Here is a 17,859-nt window from a genome sequence, read left to right as displayed (position 1 = left end):
GATGCTGAAGCTCCAGTACTTTGCTCAGCTGATGAGAATAGCTACCTCATTGGAAAAGTCCCTGATGCTGGGAAAGATTGAGGGCAGGAGAAGAGGGCATCAGAGGATGAGATGGTTGGATAACATCACTGGATTCATGGATGCATGAACTTGGATTGGACACGAACTTGGCCAGGCTTCGGGAGATGGTGAGGGACAGGGAGGCCTGGTGTGCTACAGTCCATGGTGTCACAGAGTCAGACGTGACTGGGCAACTGAACAACAATAAAACTGGAGAGTGATATTTAAATTTGGGGGGAATTTTTTTAATACCCAACCAAATGAACCAAAAAAGAAAAATAGGTGGCAAAGAAATTCGCCAAGGGCAGGTGAACAAGAAAAAGGGCTTAACCTAATAAAGTTAAATTAAAAAGCTTGGTAATCAAGGAAAGAAGCAAGCGTATTGATATTGACAGAGGTGCTGCAGAGCAGAAACCTGCTGTTCATTCTTCATTCCTTGCTCTTGCTGGGGAGTCAACAGAAATCTTGTGACTTCTCACAGTAATCTCAATCAGAAGGAAATTCACTCTTTGAGTTCTTCATTTTATTTGCACTAGATATGAGTGGAAATAATGGCCAAGAAGAAACTAAGGGCCTGACTCTGATAAGAACAAAGGGTATAGGGCCACACACTGAATTGGGGCAGCACTGATGCCCAAAGGAATTTCTCCACGGCAATGGAATGCCATTCTCACCGTCCTTGTATGAGGTACTTAAACCTCGGAAATGATAGCCTAGCTCACGTGTTATTAAAAAAGATTGCCCACTGGCTCAGCTGCTCTTCCCCGCCCCCGCAACTACTGCCTTCCCTCACCATTCACAAGGCTGTATAGAGTGGTGGAGAAAAAACAGTCCCAGCTATAACTTAAGAGGGGAAAGCATACTGGGCCATGGGGTACATTGGAGAGCATGTCCAAGAAGTCTTCAACATTGCCAAAACAAATAGGGTATCTTGACTGCCAGCAAAGCATGAACTAGATGAAAAGAATAAAAGCATGGCATCTGTGTGAACATTACAGACTAAAACCAGAAATAGATAAGTGTACGTAGAAGACAGTAGCCGAGCTTAGAGAGGGCTACCCAGGTGGCTTAGTGGTAAAGAATCTGCCTGCCAGTGCAGGAGACACGGGAGACACAGGTTTGATCCCTGGGTCAGGAAGTTCCCCTGGAGAAGGACATGGCAACCTATTCCAGTATTCTTATTTTTTTTTTAATTTTATTTTATTTTTAAACTTTACAATATTGTATTAGTTTTGCCAAATATTGAAATGAATCCTTGCGTGGAGAATCCCATGGACAGAGGAGCTTGGCAGGCTACAGTCTATAGGGTCGCAAAGAGCTGGGCATGACTGAAGCGACTTAGCACGCACGCACTCAAGCTTAGAGAACTTTTGCTTTATGTAGTATTACAGTTTCATAAGAACACTTCAGTAGAGTAGACTAGGTGGTAGGACAGTGAAGTGAGATTTAAAAGGAAATTTCGGCTAGAAACAAATTAGTGAATAATTAACATCAAACCTCATCCTAGTTAAGCTCTCAGATTTCAGGAATAAAGGCAAAACAACTCTGTAACACAGGTAGAAAAGCTAAATCACCGACAAAGATAAGAAAATCAGGCTCCCCTGCAACTTTGATGCCAGAAAATGGAGGAGCTATATCCATAAAATGCTGAGGCAGGGAAGAGCATTAACTGAAGAAGCGTTAACTGCGTTAACTGAAGAAGAGCACAGATGCAAATTCATGAGCCCTTCTTGAAAAAAACCTGCTTGTTCGCACAGTCCAGTTAGCAAACATGTTTTAATCAGAATAAAAAAATGCAAGAACTCTGTAGTGAAAGATCTGGTGGTGAAGCATTACCCATTTAAATAAAGATCTATGTGCATTCTGTGCAAATTATGGTTACAGATTCTGGAACAACTGAAATTCTGACTCACTAAATCAGGAGGAAGCCTGATTATGTGTACTTTAAAAAGAAAAGAAAAAAACCCACATGAGAATTAGATGTAAGGTTTGAGAAACTCATGTAATCTTACAGTTTTTGTCCAATGATTATGGGGCCTTTGGGCAAGTTAGGATGAGTTTATCAACAGCTCTTTCCTCTGCCTTACTCAACCACTAATCCTAACACTTGACAGCCATCAGTAGCTCTCTTTCACTTACTGCAGTAACAGAGGCTGGTTATTCTTGCTTACAGTATGTTAGAGAGAAACATACTCCTACCCAGCATCGTGTCACATGTAGTGAGGCAGTGATCTTCAAACCTAAAGGTGTCTGAAAATTATGTGTGAAACAGGACTCCAGCTATAGAAATTTATGTTTTAAGTTTTTAATAAGCTAATATGATAAAAATATTAAATCTGAGTGACATGAGAAAAGAGCATTATTTTTTTTTAGCTTTTTGAACTTTCTTTTAAGTAGCTGAGAGAGAGAGAGAGAGACAGAAAAACTAGAGAAACAGAAAGGGACAGAGGCAGGTACAGAGTGAGCCTAAACAAAATATCACCATGGCATCTTGTTAAAAGATACCTAGAACCACCTCTGGACATTCTAAGTCACTCATCCGGGGTGGCTCTGGAACGACTATGTGAAATACATGGTTAGGAACAGGGTTGGTTTCCCACTAGATATTGAAAACTAAGTTTGCCCTTGCTCTTCTCCCTTCTTCAGGGGATTCCTATCCAGTTTGAAGACAAGGTATTGTTTCTGCTCTACCAGTCTTGTAACAGCCCCTACCCTCAAGCTAATAGAGAGATTCTTTGCTCGCACCCCCAAATAGCATAATTTCATCAAAGCACCACATTTTCTGTCCTATAATTGTTTACATTTCTTCTGTAGGGATCTTAAAGGGTGCAACCTCCATTGTTTTTTGTATCTCAATAACAGGATTGTATTACATGACAGATAATAGTCACTAAACTGCTTATATGACAAGGATGGATGCATGCATTGTATTTAGGAAGAAAAACTGTTTCCTCTTTGGCTGGCAGTGGTTTTTTAGATTTTGTGTTACTCATTTGGAGGACAGTGTTTGTAACTTGCCTACACTGTATTTAAGACTATATAATATAACTTGATTTTTTAAAAAAGCTTATTTATTTATTTTTGGCTATTCTAGGTCTTTGTTGCTGTGCATGGGCTTTCGCTTGTTCTGGTGATCAAGAGCTACTTTTTGTTGCAGTGAGAGGGCTTCTCATTGTAGTAGCTTCTCTTGTTGTGGAGCACAGGCTCAGTAATTGTGGTTCTTGGGCTTAGGTGCCCCGTGGCATGTGGAATCTTCCTGCATGAGGAATCAAACCCATGACCCCTGCATTCACAGGTGATTCTTAACCACCAGACCACCAGGGAAGTCCCTATAACTTGATTTTAATTTGCTGTTAGTAGCTCGGTGTATCAATATGTAGTCCCATTCACATAACTAGACTGCATTGATTACACCTTTTGAAACTATAAATAGCAAACTTGTGCAGTAATATGTTGTGAAAGTGAAAGTCACTCAGTCGTGTCTGACTCTTTGTGACCCCATGGACTGACTATATGTCCATGGAATTCTCCAGGCCAGAATACTGGAGTGGGTAGCCATTCTCTTCTCCAGGGGATCTTCCCAATGCAGGAATCGAACCAAGGTCTCCCTCATTGCAGGCAGATTCTTTACCAGCTGAGCCACTAGGGAAGCCCAATAACTTACAATGTATTGTAAGTTATGATAAGTCAGCCTTTTTCAAACTAATCTTAGTAAAATCCCATGTAGATGTCTGGTCTTATAAAGAAAGAAAGGAAAGAAAGATAGCGCTAAGTCATGTCCAACTCTTGGGATCCCACAAACTGTAGCCCACCAGGCTCCTCTGTCTATGGAATTCTCCAGGCAAGAATACTGGAGTGGGTTGCTATTTCCTTCTCCAGGGGATCTTCCTGACCCAGGAATTGAACCCAGGTCTCCCGCATTGCAGGCAGATGCTTTACTGACTGAGTTACTCAGGAAGCATGTCTTATAAAAGGTTGCAGCCTTATCTCTAAATGTTTAAAGATATTTTTAAATGAAAAAGAAGTAGAACTAAGGGAGCAAATAATGCTTGTTAACACAAATATGTAAGTAGAATTAAAAATGTATCAAGTGCTGGTATTTATGTCATTCTAAAGTTATATGTTTATATCCATTAAATCTTAAGCAAATAGTTTCAGTGTGCAATTGGGTTCAGTTTTTTGCTGCTGATTCACTAACCAAATAATGTGGTTATCCCCTGAAGATACATGTGAATCTGATAATTTTCTACTATGAACCTAAAATGGTAATTTTGTGCATATTTGTTTGTACCTCAGTTTACTAGGTAACAGCATCCTGAAAATACATTTATACCTAAAGGGGAAACAAATTATTTTTTTGAAGTACATAGGTGCATAAAATTTTTAGAGACTTAGAAACAGTTTCTTCTCTGACCTAAAGCAAGCATGAAGTTTGGAAGATATTCTGCTTTATATGTATTAACTCTCTTTTCTCTCTATTAATAAAATTAATTTTATTTCTTCTGATCCAAACCTAGACCCAGAATTCCAGAGCTAGAAGGATCTTTAAGAATTTATCTAGTCTGATTGACTAGGCTAGTTAATGGCTTGGTCAGATTTAGAATCTAGAATTCCACTCTAAACTCTTTATTTGCTACTGATGCTTATGTTTGTGTTTTTGTTTTTTAGGTGACAGCGCTTCAAGATGAAAAGAATTCACTAGTTTCTGAGAACGAGATGATGAATGAAAAACTTGACCAGTTGGATGGATCTTTTGATGATCCAAATACAATGGTTGCAAAAAAATATTTTCATGCACAGTTGCAACTAGAACAATTACAGGAAGAAAACTTCAGGTAGCATTTTTAGTAGAAATCATTCTATACAGTTATTAAACCAGTAGCTAAAAATCATAATAGCAACAACTGATGATTAAGCATTACAACACATGTTTAGAATACTAAGTGGATGAAAATACTGTCTAGTATAAGTGGTTCCTGTCCTCGTAGGGCTAACAATCCAGTTAAGCAAGTGGGATACATATATAAAAAGCAAAACAATTCAAAATAATGTGTGATGAGGGCCAAACAAAAGCCATAGGCAAGTCCACGAGGAATTAAAAGAATGATTGCTGAAGCCTGGGGAGAAGAGAAATTTTTGCATAGAAGAGGGAACTTGATAATTGAAAGAAATACATAAGTCTCACACTAAAAGGATGCTTTTCATATCAACTTTTATATTTCTTCCTTCGGAAAAAAAAAGTGTACATCTAACCTTTGATAAACATTATCTTTTTTGTGCTTACCCCTGAGCCCTGCAATGTAAGGCCCTGATAAATAGGCACTCCAGTTGTACTGTATGTGTTTTTTTGTTACTTTATTTTGGTATGATTTCAAACTTACTGAAAAAAGTTGCAAGAATAGGATAGGGAGCTTCTGTATATTTCTCATTCAGATTCGACATTTGTTTTACAGTTCTGTTCATTTGCTTTAGCAGTCTCTTTACATAGTCACATGTGTATATATGTTTTGTTTTTTGAACCATTTGAGAATAAACTGGAGGCATACTGCTTTACCCCTATGTACTTCAGTGTGTATTTCCTAAGAACAAAGATATTCTCTTATAAACCGCAGCATAGTTATCAAAATTAGTGAATTGGTATTTGAAACAAATCATTATCTAATCTATAAACCATATGCAAATTCTATCAGCTATCTCAGTATCCTTAAAACTTAAGTTTTTTCTTGTTTCAGAATCTGATCCAGGATCGTGCTTTGCATTTAGAAATTGATTCTTACTCAACGGACTATAATTCCATTACTATAGTCATTTATTTTTATGTTTAAATTGTCCCAGATTTGACCACTGAGAAGCATTTCTATTAGCCATGTGTCTTTACAGTATGTTGCTATCCTTTTTTGAGTATTTTCGTCTTTCTGGCACAACAAAATGTTCCAGACTCTAATTGTTCTTCCTCTACTCTAGATCAACCATTTCTCCAAAAGTCCTGATTCTTTTTAGTGGAGAATACTATTCTCCACTAAAAAGAGAGATCTATGGTCTAGATGAATTTTTCTGTCTAGATTTATTCTCCGCTAAAAACAAAGGTCTATGGTCTCAGTTCAGTTCAGTCGCTCAGCCGTGTCTGATTCTTTGTGATCCCACCAACTGCAGCACGCCAGGCTTCCCTGTCCATAACCAACTCCCGGAGCTCACTCAAACTCATGTCCATCAAGTCAGTGATGCTATCCAACCATCTCATCCTCTGTCATCCCCCTCTCCTCCTGCCTTCAGTCTTTTCCAGTGAGTCAGTTCTTCACATCATGTGGCCAAAGTATTGGAGTTTTAGGTTTAGCATTAGTCCTTCCAGTGAATATTCAGGGCAGATATCTTTTAGGATGGACTGGTTGTATCTCCTTGCAGTCCAAGGAACTCTCAAGAGTCTTCTCCAACACCACTGTTCAAAACCATCAATTCTTCAGCACTCGGCTTTCTTTATAGTCCAACTCTCACATCCATACATGACTACTGGAAAAACCATAGCTTTGACTAGATGGACCTTTGTTGGCAAAGTAATGTCTCTGCTTTTTAATATGCTGTCTAAGTTGATCATGGCTTTTCTTCCAAGGATGATCTAGATGAGTTTTTCTGTCATTGCTTCTGGGCCACCTTGGTGTACAGAGCTAGGAAAGTCACTTGTACAGGTTCATACCAGTCCATGTTTGCACACATATGTCTATGCATGTATCTATCTATTTTCATAGTGAACAGTGAATTCGTATTATCATCTTCCATTTCAGTCCAGTGACTTCAGGGTGCATTCTGATTTTCTGCATTTTCATATTGTAACTCCCTTCTCCAACATTGAGAAACCTGACTTCCATTTTCCTCAGCAGATTTATTCATCTACTCAATCCCAAAACACATTTGAAGTAAGAATTGCTAATTCATGCCTTCTATAAAAAGGTAACGCTACAGTGCAAACTAATGCTACACTTCAGTATGTTTACAGTTCTTTTTTCAAGATAACGTTTACATACCGTGAGTTGAGTGAATTGCACTGTTTGGCATCTTTTACTAAAAGCATACATTTGTGTAACTCACATCTTTATCATTTGATAAATCATTTCTGTCACTACAGAAAGTTCCCCTATGTCCCTTCCCAGATAACCCCTATGTCCCAGAGACTCTTCCGATTATTTTCCAGTATAGAATGTTTTCTCTGATCTAGAACTTCTTAGAAATTGTAATATGAATTCTTTGGTGACTGGCTTCTTTTGCTCAGCATATTTGTGAAATCTACCAATGTTGCTGAATATATCAGTTCATTTTTTTTTTAATTGCTGAGTAGTATTCTGCTAAATGGAATTATTGCACATTGTAACACATTTTGCTTATTCATTTTCCTTTAGATGGACATTTGAGTTTCCAGATTTTGGCTAATATAAATAAAATGGATATGAACATGGGAATATAAAACTTTTGTGAACATATTTATTCATTTCTCATTGGCAATTATATAGAGTGGCATTGCTGAGTCACACATTTTGTTTGTGTTACATTTAAAAGACACCAGCAGACCATTTCCCAAAGTGGTCATATTGTTTTACATCCCCACCAGCAGTGCTTGCTGCTGGTTGCTCTAGTTACTCTGCCTATATAACGTAAGTTGGCCTTATCAGTCTTCTTCATTTTAGTTATTCCAGGGAATGGGTTAAGAGTGTTGAATTGTGGCTTTAATATGCATTTTCCTGATAACTAATGATAATGGTGGTAAGCACCTTTTCATGTGCTTTTTTGCACTATATTTTACTATATGAATTGTCTCTCTACACTGTTAGCCTATTTTTAAATTGGGTTGTTTGTCTTTATTACTGAGTTGTAAGAGTTTAAAAAATATATATTCTGGTTATAGAATCTCTGTCAGATATGCATGTAATAATATTTCATCTCTTCTGTAGCCTGCCACTTCATTTTCAAATGGTATCTATCAGGAATTAAAGTTCTTAGATGAAGTCTGATTTATCAGTATTTTTTAGATTAGTGCTTTTTATGTACTGTCCAAGAAATCTGTCTACTCCCTAGTCATGAAAATACTCTAGTATTTCCTTCTAGAACCTTTATAGTTTTATTTTTCACAGTTAGGTCTGTGATCCATCTTGAATTGACTTTTTTGAAAATAGTGTGATATGTGGGTGTCAGACTTTACTTTTATTTCCCTTATGTGTATCCAGTTGTTCCAGTATCATCAGGTGAAAAGATTTTTATTTTACTCCATCAAATTGCTTTGGCGCCTTTGTGAAAAATGATATAGCTATAAAATTTGGGTGATTTTCTGTATTCAGTTCCTTCCTACTGATGAATTTGTCTGTCTTTAGCCCGTAAGACTTGATCTTGACTACTATAGCTCTAGAGTAAGTCATTTAAAATCAGGTAGTGTGAATGTTCCAACTCTTTCTTCTCAAAATATGTTGTTGACTCTTCTGTCTTTTTGCTTTTTTGGTCAGTTTCTCTTAAAAACCTTTTGTGATTGTGTCTTCAAGTTGTATATGATTGATTCCTTAACCATATTGAGAATTTCTGTTTTATGAATTTAGTATCTTTGTCTATTTATCTTTAATTTCTCTAGCGGTGTTGTATTGTTTCCAGCATAGTGTTGTGTGTGTCTTCTGTTCATTTCATTCTCAAATATTTAATTTTTTGCTATTACAAACACAGTTACAAAAATTATTCTGAAAAGTTGCTGCTAATATATAGATACACAGTTGGTTTTTATATGTTGAAACTTTTATATCTTGAATCTTAATGTCTTGCATTTGAAAACTTGTATGTTTTGCAGAGTTTCCCCTTTTTTTTGTTCAAACAACTTTATTTATTTACTTTTTTATTTTTTGGGCCACACTGCTCAGCATGCAGGATCTTGATTCTCTGACCAGGGTCCAGTCCCGTGCTCCTGCAGTGGAAGTGCAAAGTCTTAACCGCTGGACCACCAGGGAAGCCCTGCAAAGTTTTTTAATTCACTTACTGATTCTAGTAGTTTGTTTTGGTAAAAAAAATCCTAAGGAATCTGCAGTCATCTATTAATAGACCTTTACCTCTTCCTTTTGTTATTTCTGCCTTGTCTTTATTTTCCTTGCTTTGAACAGGCGCAAACATCTTGCTATGTTCTGAGTCTTGGGGAGTAAACGTCCAATTAAGTACTGTCAAGAATGAAGCTAGCTAGTAGTGTTTTTATATTTCTTTGTTTATTTCTGGCTGTGCTGGGTCTTTGCTATTGTGTGGGCTTTCTCTAGTTGTGGAGAGTCGGCAGTACTCTCTAGTTGTGGTAGTTGTGAAGAGTGGTGGATACGCTCTAGTTGTGTGCCAGCTTCTCATTGCAGTGTCTTGTTTTGGAGCACGGGATCTAGGCACACAGATCGGTAGTTGCAGCACGTGGTCTCTAGAGCACAGGGCCAACAGTCATGGCACATGGGCTTAGTTACTCTGCTGCATGTAGAATCTTCCTGGACTGGGAATCAAACTTGTGTCTCCTGCATTGGCAGGCAGATTCTTTACCACTGAGCCACCAGGGAAACCTGCTGTGGAGTTTTTAAATGGGCTTTTTATCAGATTGAAAGAGTTCTCCTTTATTTCTGCCTTGCTAAGAGTTTTTATCACTGATGAGTGTTGATTTTTGTCTTAGGACTTCTATGCATCTTGAAAAAAGATGGTTTGGTTTTTCTTTTTTATTCTTTTAATACAATTAATTTTTGACTGTTAAAAAAATTTGTATTCCAGAGAAAAACCACCTTGGTCATATTTTCTTATCTTATGCACATATGACTCGATTTGATTGGTTGATATTTTGAAAGTATTTTTGTGTCTTGTCTTTATAATAGATACTGGTCTATAACTTTTTTCTCTTGTAATGTCTTTCAGGTTTTGTTCTGCTAGTCTCATAGAATAATTGGGAAATACTCTCTCCTCCTCTATTTTCTGAAAGAGTTTATGTAAGAATGACATTATTTCTTCCTTCAATATTTGATAGAATTAATCAGTAAAACAATTGGATCTGTGGTTTTCTTTGTGAAAGGGCTTTTAATGACACATGTAATTTATTTAATGGTTCATAGGCTTTTTAGATTTTGTTTCATATTATGTCAGTTTCCTAAATTGTTTTTTTCAAGGTATATATTTATTTGATTTAAGTTGTTTAATTTATTGGCATGAAGTTTTTCATAATATTCTATTTATGGTCCCTTTAATGATTACAGGAGCTGTAATGGTGTTTCCTTTTTCTTTCTTGATGTTAGTAATTTGTGTTTTCTTTCATTTTTCTTGGTCACCCTTGCTTGAGGTTCATCAGTTTTATTAATCTTACACCCTTTATTAATCGAACAGCCTTTATTAGTTTCCCATAGTGTGAGTTTTAGATCTCTGTTCTTTATTCCTTTCCTTTTACTTACTTTGGATTTGATTTGCTCTTCTTTTTCTAGCCTCCTAAAGTTAGATGATTGATTTTAAGCATTTCTTTATTTCTATTATAAGCCTTTAAAACTTGTAAATTTCTCTTTAAGCACTGGTTTAGCTGTGTCCCTAAAATTTGATTGATTGTGTTTCTGTTATTATTCAGTTCAAAATATTTTCTAATTTCCTCTCTGATTTCTTCTCTGACTCAGGAATCATTTAGAAATGTATTTTTAAATTTGCAAATATTTAAGACTTTTCTCCAAACTTCTCATTGTGACTGATTCCTAATTTAATTTCCTCGTGGTTAAAGAATATAGTCCGTAAGACTTCATTCTTTTTAATATTTATGATACCTATTGATCATCACATTTTATTGCAGTGAATATTCCATGTGTACTTGCAAAGGATGTGTATTCTGTAATTTTTTACTGACATGTTTCACAAATATTTATTATATCAAGCTGATTAGTAAGGTTATTCAGATTTCTTCTGTATTTGACATTTTTGGTTAGTTCTTTCATTTATTGGGAGACTGATGTTAACATTCTTGACAATAATTATGGATTTGTAGATCTCTGATTCTGTCAGTTTTTGCTTCATCTGTTTTAAAATTTTGTTTTTAGTTACATATAATTTTTTGATATGTCTTTCTGATGGCTTGACCCTGTTATAATTGTGAAATATCTATACCTTTGGTAATACTTTTTGTATTAAACCATTTTTTTGATGTTAAGATAAATACCCCAGTTTTCTTTGCTTATTATTTACATGATACTTATTTTCATCTTTTTACTTTTAACCTATTGTGTTTTGATATTTAAAATGTTTCTCATAACTAGTATATATTTGAGCCTTGCTTTTTTATCCATCTGATAGTCTCTGCCTTTTTAATTGGTGTGTTTAGTCCTTTTGCCCTTTTCATAATTTTTGATATGGTTGTGCTTAGGGTCTATCAGTTTGCTATTTTTCATTTGTCATATATGTTCTTGTGTTTATTTTTCTTTTCTGCATTATTGTCAGCTGATCAAGTAATTTTTAAATATTTTTATCACTATATAGTCATTTTAGTTTTTGTTGTTCCTTTTGGGTTCAAAGTATTTATTTTTTATCACAGTCTATACTTAGAGTTCATATTTTACCACTTTGTGTGCTATGTACATTTTTGGGTAACTTTATATGGTTTCTCTTTTTGTTTTGAAATTAAAATTCCTATTTGAACTAGAGAACCAGACTCAGTGTTTCAGAGTGATAATGAAAATTCAGAACATTACTGGCTTATCAGTTCTTACAAGTAACCACACTAATGCAAGATGTTAATAATAAGGGAAACTGGGGAATGAGACAACCATGAGAGAATATACAGGAACTTTGTACTTTCTGTTCAGTTTTTCTGGGGGAAAAAAAAAAAAGTCTATTAATTTTTTTAAGTAAAAAAAAATCATTTGACCATAAATGTTAAGAGTTTACTTTTGGACTTCTAATTGTCATTGATCCATATGTCTAGCTTTATGGTAGGATGACACTATCATGATTACTGTAGCTTTGTAGTAACTTTTAAAATTGGAAAGTATGAGTTCTCCAACTTTTTTTAAGCTATTGTTTTAAAACTAAGGACTAGAAAGTAGCTTATTCCTTTAGTTTTTCTTTTTTTGAATGTGGAATCAAACATTTTAGAAGTTAGTTTTGCTAAGCTCATATCTCAGTGAAAAAACAAATAATGGAAATTACATTATAAATACTTGTTTTCTTTATGCAAGGCTTGAAGCTGCAAAAGATGATTACCGTGTTCACTGTGAAGAACTTGAAAAGCAATTAATTGAATTTCAACATAGGAATGATGAATTGACTAGTCTTGCTGAGGAAACAAGAGCCCTGAAAGATGAAATAGATGTTCTTAGGTATGGCATGTCTAAATATAATTATGTCACTTCTCATTTTGGTATTCTATATTTTAATTAAGGAATCTTATTGCAGTTATACCTGTGTATCAAGTATTGATCAGTTTTTATCCAAGTTCCTAGTCTTTACTTCTTTTATGTTAGTTGATAGTTATGTGAAGTTTTAGGATAATATTTGATTCGTGTTAGGACAGATTTTCATATTGGAACCATAAACCTTTTTCTTATTTCTGATTAAAGAAGACGATACCTTTTTCTTAAAAATTTGTAAGCTGTTATTTTTAGATACATTTGACTTGACCTTCTTGTACTTACTAGTACATCTTGTGAAATTTTTGTGTAAGAAATGTATTCTCACAAACCGTATTTTGACATTTGATAAAATATAGATAAGAATCCTAGCATTTATTTCAAGATTATCCCAGGTTCTCTTATTGTCTTTGACAGTACAAAGTTTATAATGAGCTTTGCCTATGAAATGTTAAGCAAAGAATCTGTTTAAATGATTTTTTATGTTAATTTTTCTTAATTAACCATTTCTTACACAGTTTTTAATGTTCATTTAAAACAAAATCTTTATAAGCATTAATTTTAACCTTCATGTGATATTGAAGTGATTCTGTTTATTTATTTTTTCTCCATCCCATTTGTCAGGTGTGCACAACTCTAAAGGGAAGTGCTTTGCCAAACAAATTATAAATTAGGTCAACTTACTGAGTATATCAAATACTTACAACAAACTACATTAGATTTATGCACAGAGCACAACTGGCCTGTGAGCTAAAATGCAGCTTGGAATTTTTCAGCTGTATTTACAAAACCATTCTTTTTTTTATACATTGTTGAGATATATAGAATAGTTCAATAATACAGTGTGTCAAATTTTGAGCATTTTATTTTGATGACTTTATAACAGAAGGGTTGAACTTTTTGAGCCCGTTTCCAGATTTCTCACAAAGTTAATGATTTCTTGTCTCTGTCCCTCTCATTTTTTTTGACCAGTTGATAGTTCATTTGGAAGACTCATTTTACAGCAAGAATAACACTGTTATGTGCATTTACTTGTTTTTACATAGTAATGTTTAATCTTTGTTATTATAGGGCTACCTCTGATAAAGCAAATAAACTGGAGTCTACAGTTGAGATATATCGTCAGAAGCTACAAGATCTGAATGACCTTCGCAAGCAAGTGAAAACTTTACAGGAAACAAACATGATGTACATGCATAATACAGTCAGCTTAGAAGAGGAATTAAAGAAGGCAAATGCTGCACGCACACAATTAGAAACATACAAGAGACAGGTAAGAAAATACCTAAATTTTTTTAATCAATAAAATTGAAAGAGTATAACTTTTCACTCCTTAAGAAGGATGTAGCAGTGAATAAACACTGTGCTGTGCTGTGCTTAGTTACTCAGTTGTGTCTGACTCAGCAATCCCATGGACTGTGTAGCTTGCCAGGCTCCTCTGTCTATTGGGATTCTCCAGGCAAGAGTACTGGAGTGGGTTGCTATGCCCTCCTCCAGGGGATCTTCCCAACCCAGTAATAGAACCCACGTCTCACACATTGCAGGTGGATTATTTACCATCTGAGCCACCAGGGAAGCCCCAAAATACTGGAGTGGGTAGTCTGTTCCTTCTCCAGGGAAACTTCCCGACCCAGGAATAGAACTGGGGTCTCCTGCATTTCAGGTGGATTCTTTACCCACTGAGCTACCCAGGAAGCCCCAAATAAACACTACTTGTAGTCAGTTGTGTACTTATTATCACATGTATCTTCTATCTGTAATTTTAATTCAAGAGTTGATCATTGAGTTTGTGTTTTCTAGGTCTTTTGGACTTCCCTGATAGCTTAGTTGGTAAAGAATCCGTCTGCAGTGCAGGAGACCTCGGTTTGATTCCTGGGTCAGGAAGATCTGCTGGAGAAGGGATAAACCGCCCACTCCAGTATTATTGGGCTTCCCTTGTGGCATTTTTATTGGCTTCTGAGCTTGTATACTTTGGGGATATTTTATTGTTTCATTAACATTTCTGATAACCAGGGATAAATACCTAGAGAATGGAGTTATAACCTAAAATATTCTCTTTTGTTATTTATCAAACACCCTAGAGAAACAGTAGAAGACTTATGTTTTTTTGCTAAATTATTATTTGTGTATTTTAAAACTTATTTTAATTTTTTATTTACATGCCATTTCCACAAATATTTAGAATTAGACTGTAATCTTACTATAAATTTTATTTCCAGTTCATTTATTGATCTCTGAAATGCTATGAATATTATATACTCTTTATTTTCTACTTTTGTTTCTGATAAAAGGTTCAGGATCTTCATGTTAAACTTTCCTCTGAATCCAAAAGGGCGGACACACTAGCATTTGAAATGAAGCGGCTTGAAGAGAAACACGAAGCTTTACTTAAGGAAAAAGAGGTAAACATAAATGTAATTGATGTGAAATATGTATGTCCTATTTTAGTTTTAATATTATCCTTGCTGTTTTAAGAATGGAAGTGATGTAACCAGTTCTTCTTTCTCCAAATTGAAATTAGTGATGTAAAAGAAAGTCTTGTAGAAATTCTTTGTGCAGTTTTGTTAAATTTTCTTGATATGATGAAGTCATGTCTCAGTGCATGTGTTCCAGCTCTAGACTGTCAATTCCTTGAAAGCAAGGACCATAGATGCAATTTTTAAAAGCTTTATTAGTATATAATTTACATATCATAAATTGCACCTAGGTAAAAGGTATAGTTCAGTAGTGTAAGTATTCAGAGTTGGAAACCATCATTGTTTCTAGAATTCTGTCATCATTCCAAAGAGACCCTGTGCCTGATAGCAGTTATTCTGCATCTGGTCCCCTTTTCCCCAGCCTTAGCAACCATCATCTACTTGCTGTCTGTGAATTTGCCTGGTCTGTCCTGAATAGATAATCATGCACTTTATGACTGGGTTCCATCATTTAGCATAATACTTTCAGGGTTTATCAGTGTTGTAGCAGGTATCAGTACTACACTCATTTTTATTGCTGAGTAGTAATCCATCAGACTTTATTTTGGGGGGCTGCAAAATCATTGCAGATGGTGATTGCAGCCATGAAATTAAAAGACGCTTACTCCTTGGAAGGAAAGTTATGACCAACCTAGATAGAACATGCAAAAGCAGAGACATTGTTTTGCCAACAAAGGTCCGTCTAGTCAAGGCTATGGTTTTTCCAGTGGTCATGTATGGATGTGAGAGTTGGACTGTGAAGAAGGCTGAGTGCCGAAGAGTTGATGCTTTTGAACTGTGGTGTTGGAGAAGACTCTTGAGAGTCCCTTGGACTTCAAGGAGATCCAACCAGTCCATTCTGAAGGAGATCAGCCCTGGGATTTCTTTGGAAGGAATGATGCTAAAGCTGAAACTCCAGTACTTTGGCCACCTCATGCAAAGAGTTGACTCCTTGGAAAAGACTCTGATGCTGGGAGGGATTGGGGGCTGGAGGAGAAGGGGACGACAGAGGGTCAGTTGGCTGGATGGCATCACTGACTCAATGGACATGAGTTTGGGTAAACTGCGGGAGCTGGTGATGGACAGGGAGGCCTGGTGTGCTGCGATTCATGGGGTTGCAAAGAGTCGGACACGACTGAGCGACTGAACTGAACTGAATTGAGTAATCCGTTATATGGATATACTCCATTTTATTTATCTGTTCATCAGTGGAAACAAAGTGCAATTGGGTTGTTTCCACATTTTGCCTATTAAATGAATAATATGGCTATGAACATTTTTTTTTTTTTTTTGCCAGTATATTGTTGCATCTTCTTTTTTTTTTTTTACTTTACAATATTATATTGGTTTTGCCATACATCAACATGCATCCACCACGGGTGGACACATGTTCCCCATCCTGAACCCCCCTCTCACCTCCCCATACCATCCCTCTGGGTCATCCCGTGCACCAGCCCCAAGCTTCCTGTATCCTGCATCGAACCTGGACTGGCAATTTGTTTCTTACATGATATTATACATGTTTTAATGCCATTTTCCCAAATCATCCCCACCTCCCTCTCCCACAGAGTTGCCAAAAGACTGTTTTATACATCTCTGTCTCTTTTGCTGTCTCGCATACAGGGTTGTCTTTCTAAATTCCATATATATGCGTTAGTATACTGTATTGGGCTATGAACATTTATGTACAAGTTTTTATGTGGACACACATCTTCATTTCTTGAATAGGTGTTGAGGAATGGTATTGCTGGGTCATATGGTAGGTGTTTAACTTTTTTAAGAATTACCAGACTTTTCTAAAGTGGATGAACCATTTTTCATTCTCACTAGTAGTTTGTAAAAGATTCCAATTTCTCCCAACTCTTGTCAAATCATATTGAGTTTTGACTTTGGCTATCCTAGTAGGTATGCAGTAGTATATCATTGTGGTTTTGATTTGTATTTCCCTAATGACAAATGATGTTGAACATCTTTTCATGAACTTATTGACCATTTCTGATTTTATTTCTTTGAGAAATGCTTCTTCAAATTCTTTAGACCATATTTTATTTGTTATTTGCTTTTTTATTTTTGAATTCTAAGAGTTCTTTATATATTCTAGATACAAATCTTTTGTCAGATACGTGGTTTGCAAATATTTTCTCCCATTCTGTGAGTCATCTTTGCACTTTTTAAATGGTGTGTGTATGTGTGTTGCAGCAGAATAGTTTTTTATTTGATGAAAACAAAGTTATCTACTTTTTATTTTGTGTTTTTTTGGTGGTGTTTCTATGACACCATTGGGTAACCTTAAGGTTATAAAGGTTTATTCCTCTGTTTTCTTTTAGGAATTTTATATTTTTAGCTCTTATATTTACTCTGTGATCAATATTGAATTCATTTTTATGTGGTATGAGATAGGTTTCTAACTTTCTTCCTTTGTGTTTAGATATTCATTTGTCCCAGCACCATTTGTTGACATGACTGTTTCTTTCCCTCACTGAATATTCTTGATACTACTGTTAAAAATCAGTTGACATGGTCCTGTAATGATGGATATATTATACCTTTGTCAAAACTCATAAAAATGAAACAAAGAATGTCCCCTAATGTAGACTTATGTCCTTTAGTTAATAGTAGTGTATCACTTTTGGCTTATCAGTTCTTACAAGTAGCCACACTAATGCAAGATGTTAATAATAAGGGAAACTGGGGAGTTGGTGAGGGGTGGCGATGATGGAATATATGGGAACTTTGTATTTTCTGTTCAGGTCTTTTTAAAAAAAAAAAAACCTATTAATTTTTTTAAAGTAAAAAGAAAGCATTTGGCCACAAATGTTAGAGTTTATTTCCAGATTTTTAACTGTCATTGATATACATGTCTAATTTTATGGTAGTACCACACTGTCATGATTACTGAAGCTTTGTACTAAGTTCAAATTGGAAAGTATACTTGTTTGAAATAAGTTCTCCAACTTTTTCTTTGGAAAGCTATTGTTTTGGTTATT

General features: G+C 35.5%; 1 protein-coding gene across 2 annotated transcripts in view; it reads left to right on the top strand.

Moving 5' to 3' along the window:
* HOOK1 (hook microtubule tethering protein 1) overlaps positions 1-17,859 on the top strand; it is a 71,631-nt gene that overhangs the window by 26,648 nt on the left and 27,124 nt on the right. For both annotated transcript variants that reach the window (XM_027537093.1, XM_027537094.1), the window contains exons 9-12: positions 4,729-4,895; positions 12,246-12,386; positions 13,488-13,689; positions 14,708-14,818. In XM_027537093.1, the coding sequence (XP_027392894.1) occupies positions 4,729-4,895; positions 12,246-12,386; positions 13,488-13,689; positions 14,708-14,818 (621 nt within the window). The remainder of the gene's footprint in view (positions 1-4,728; positions 4,896-12,245; positions 12,387-13,487; positions 13,690-14,707; positions 14,819-17,859) is intronic.

The sequence above is a fragment of the Bos indicus x Bos taurus genome, chromosome 3 (assembly GCF_003369695.1).
Source record: "Bos indicus x Bos taurus breed Angus x Brahman F1 hybrid chromosome 3, Bos_hybrid_MaternalHap_v2.0, whole genome shotgun sequence".
NCBI lineage: Eukaryota > Metazoa > Chordata > Mammalia > Artiodactyla > Bovidae > Bos > Bos indicus x Bos taurus.
The sequence above is the reverse complement of the archived record's forward strand: the minus strand, read 5'-3'. Positions and strand labels throughout refer to the sequence as shown.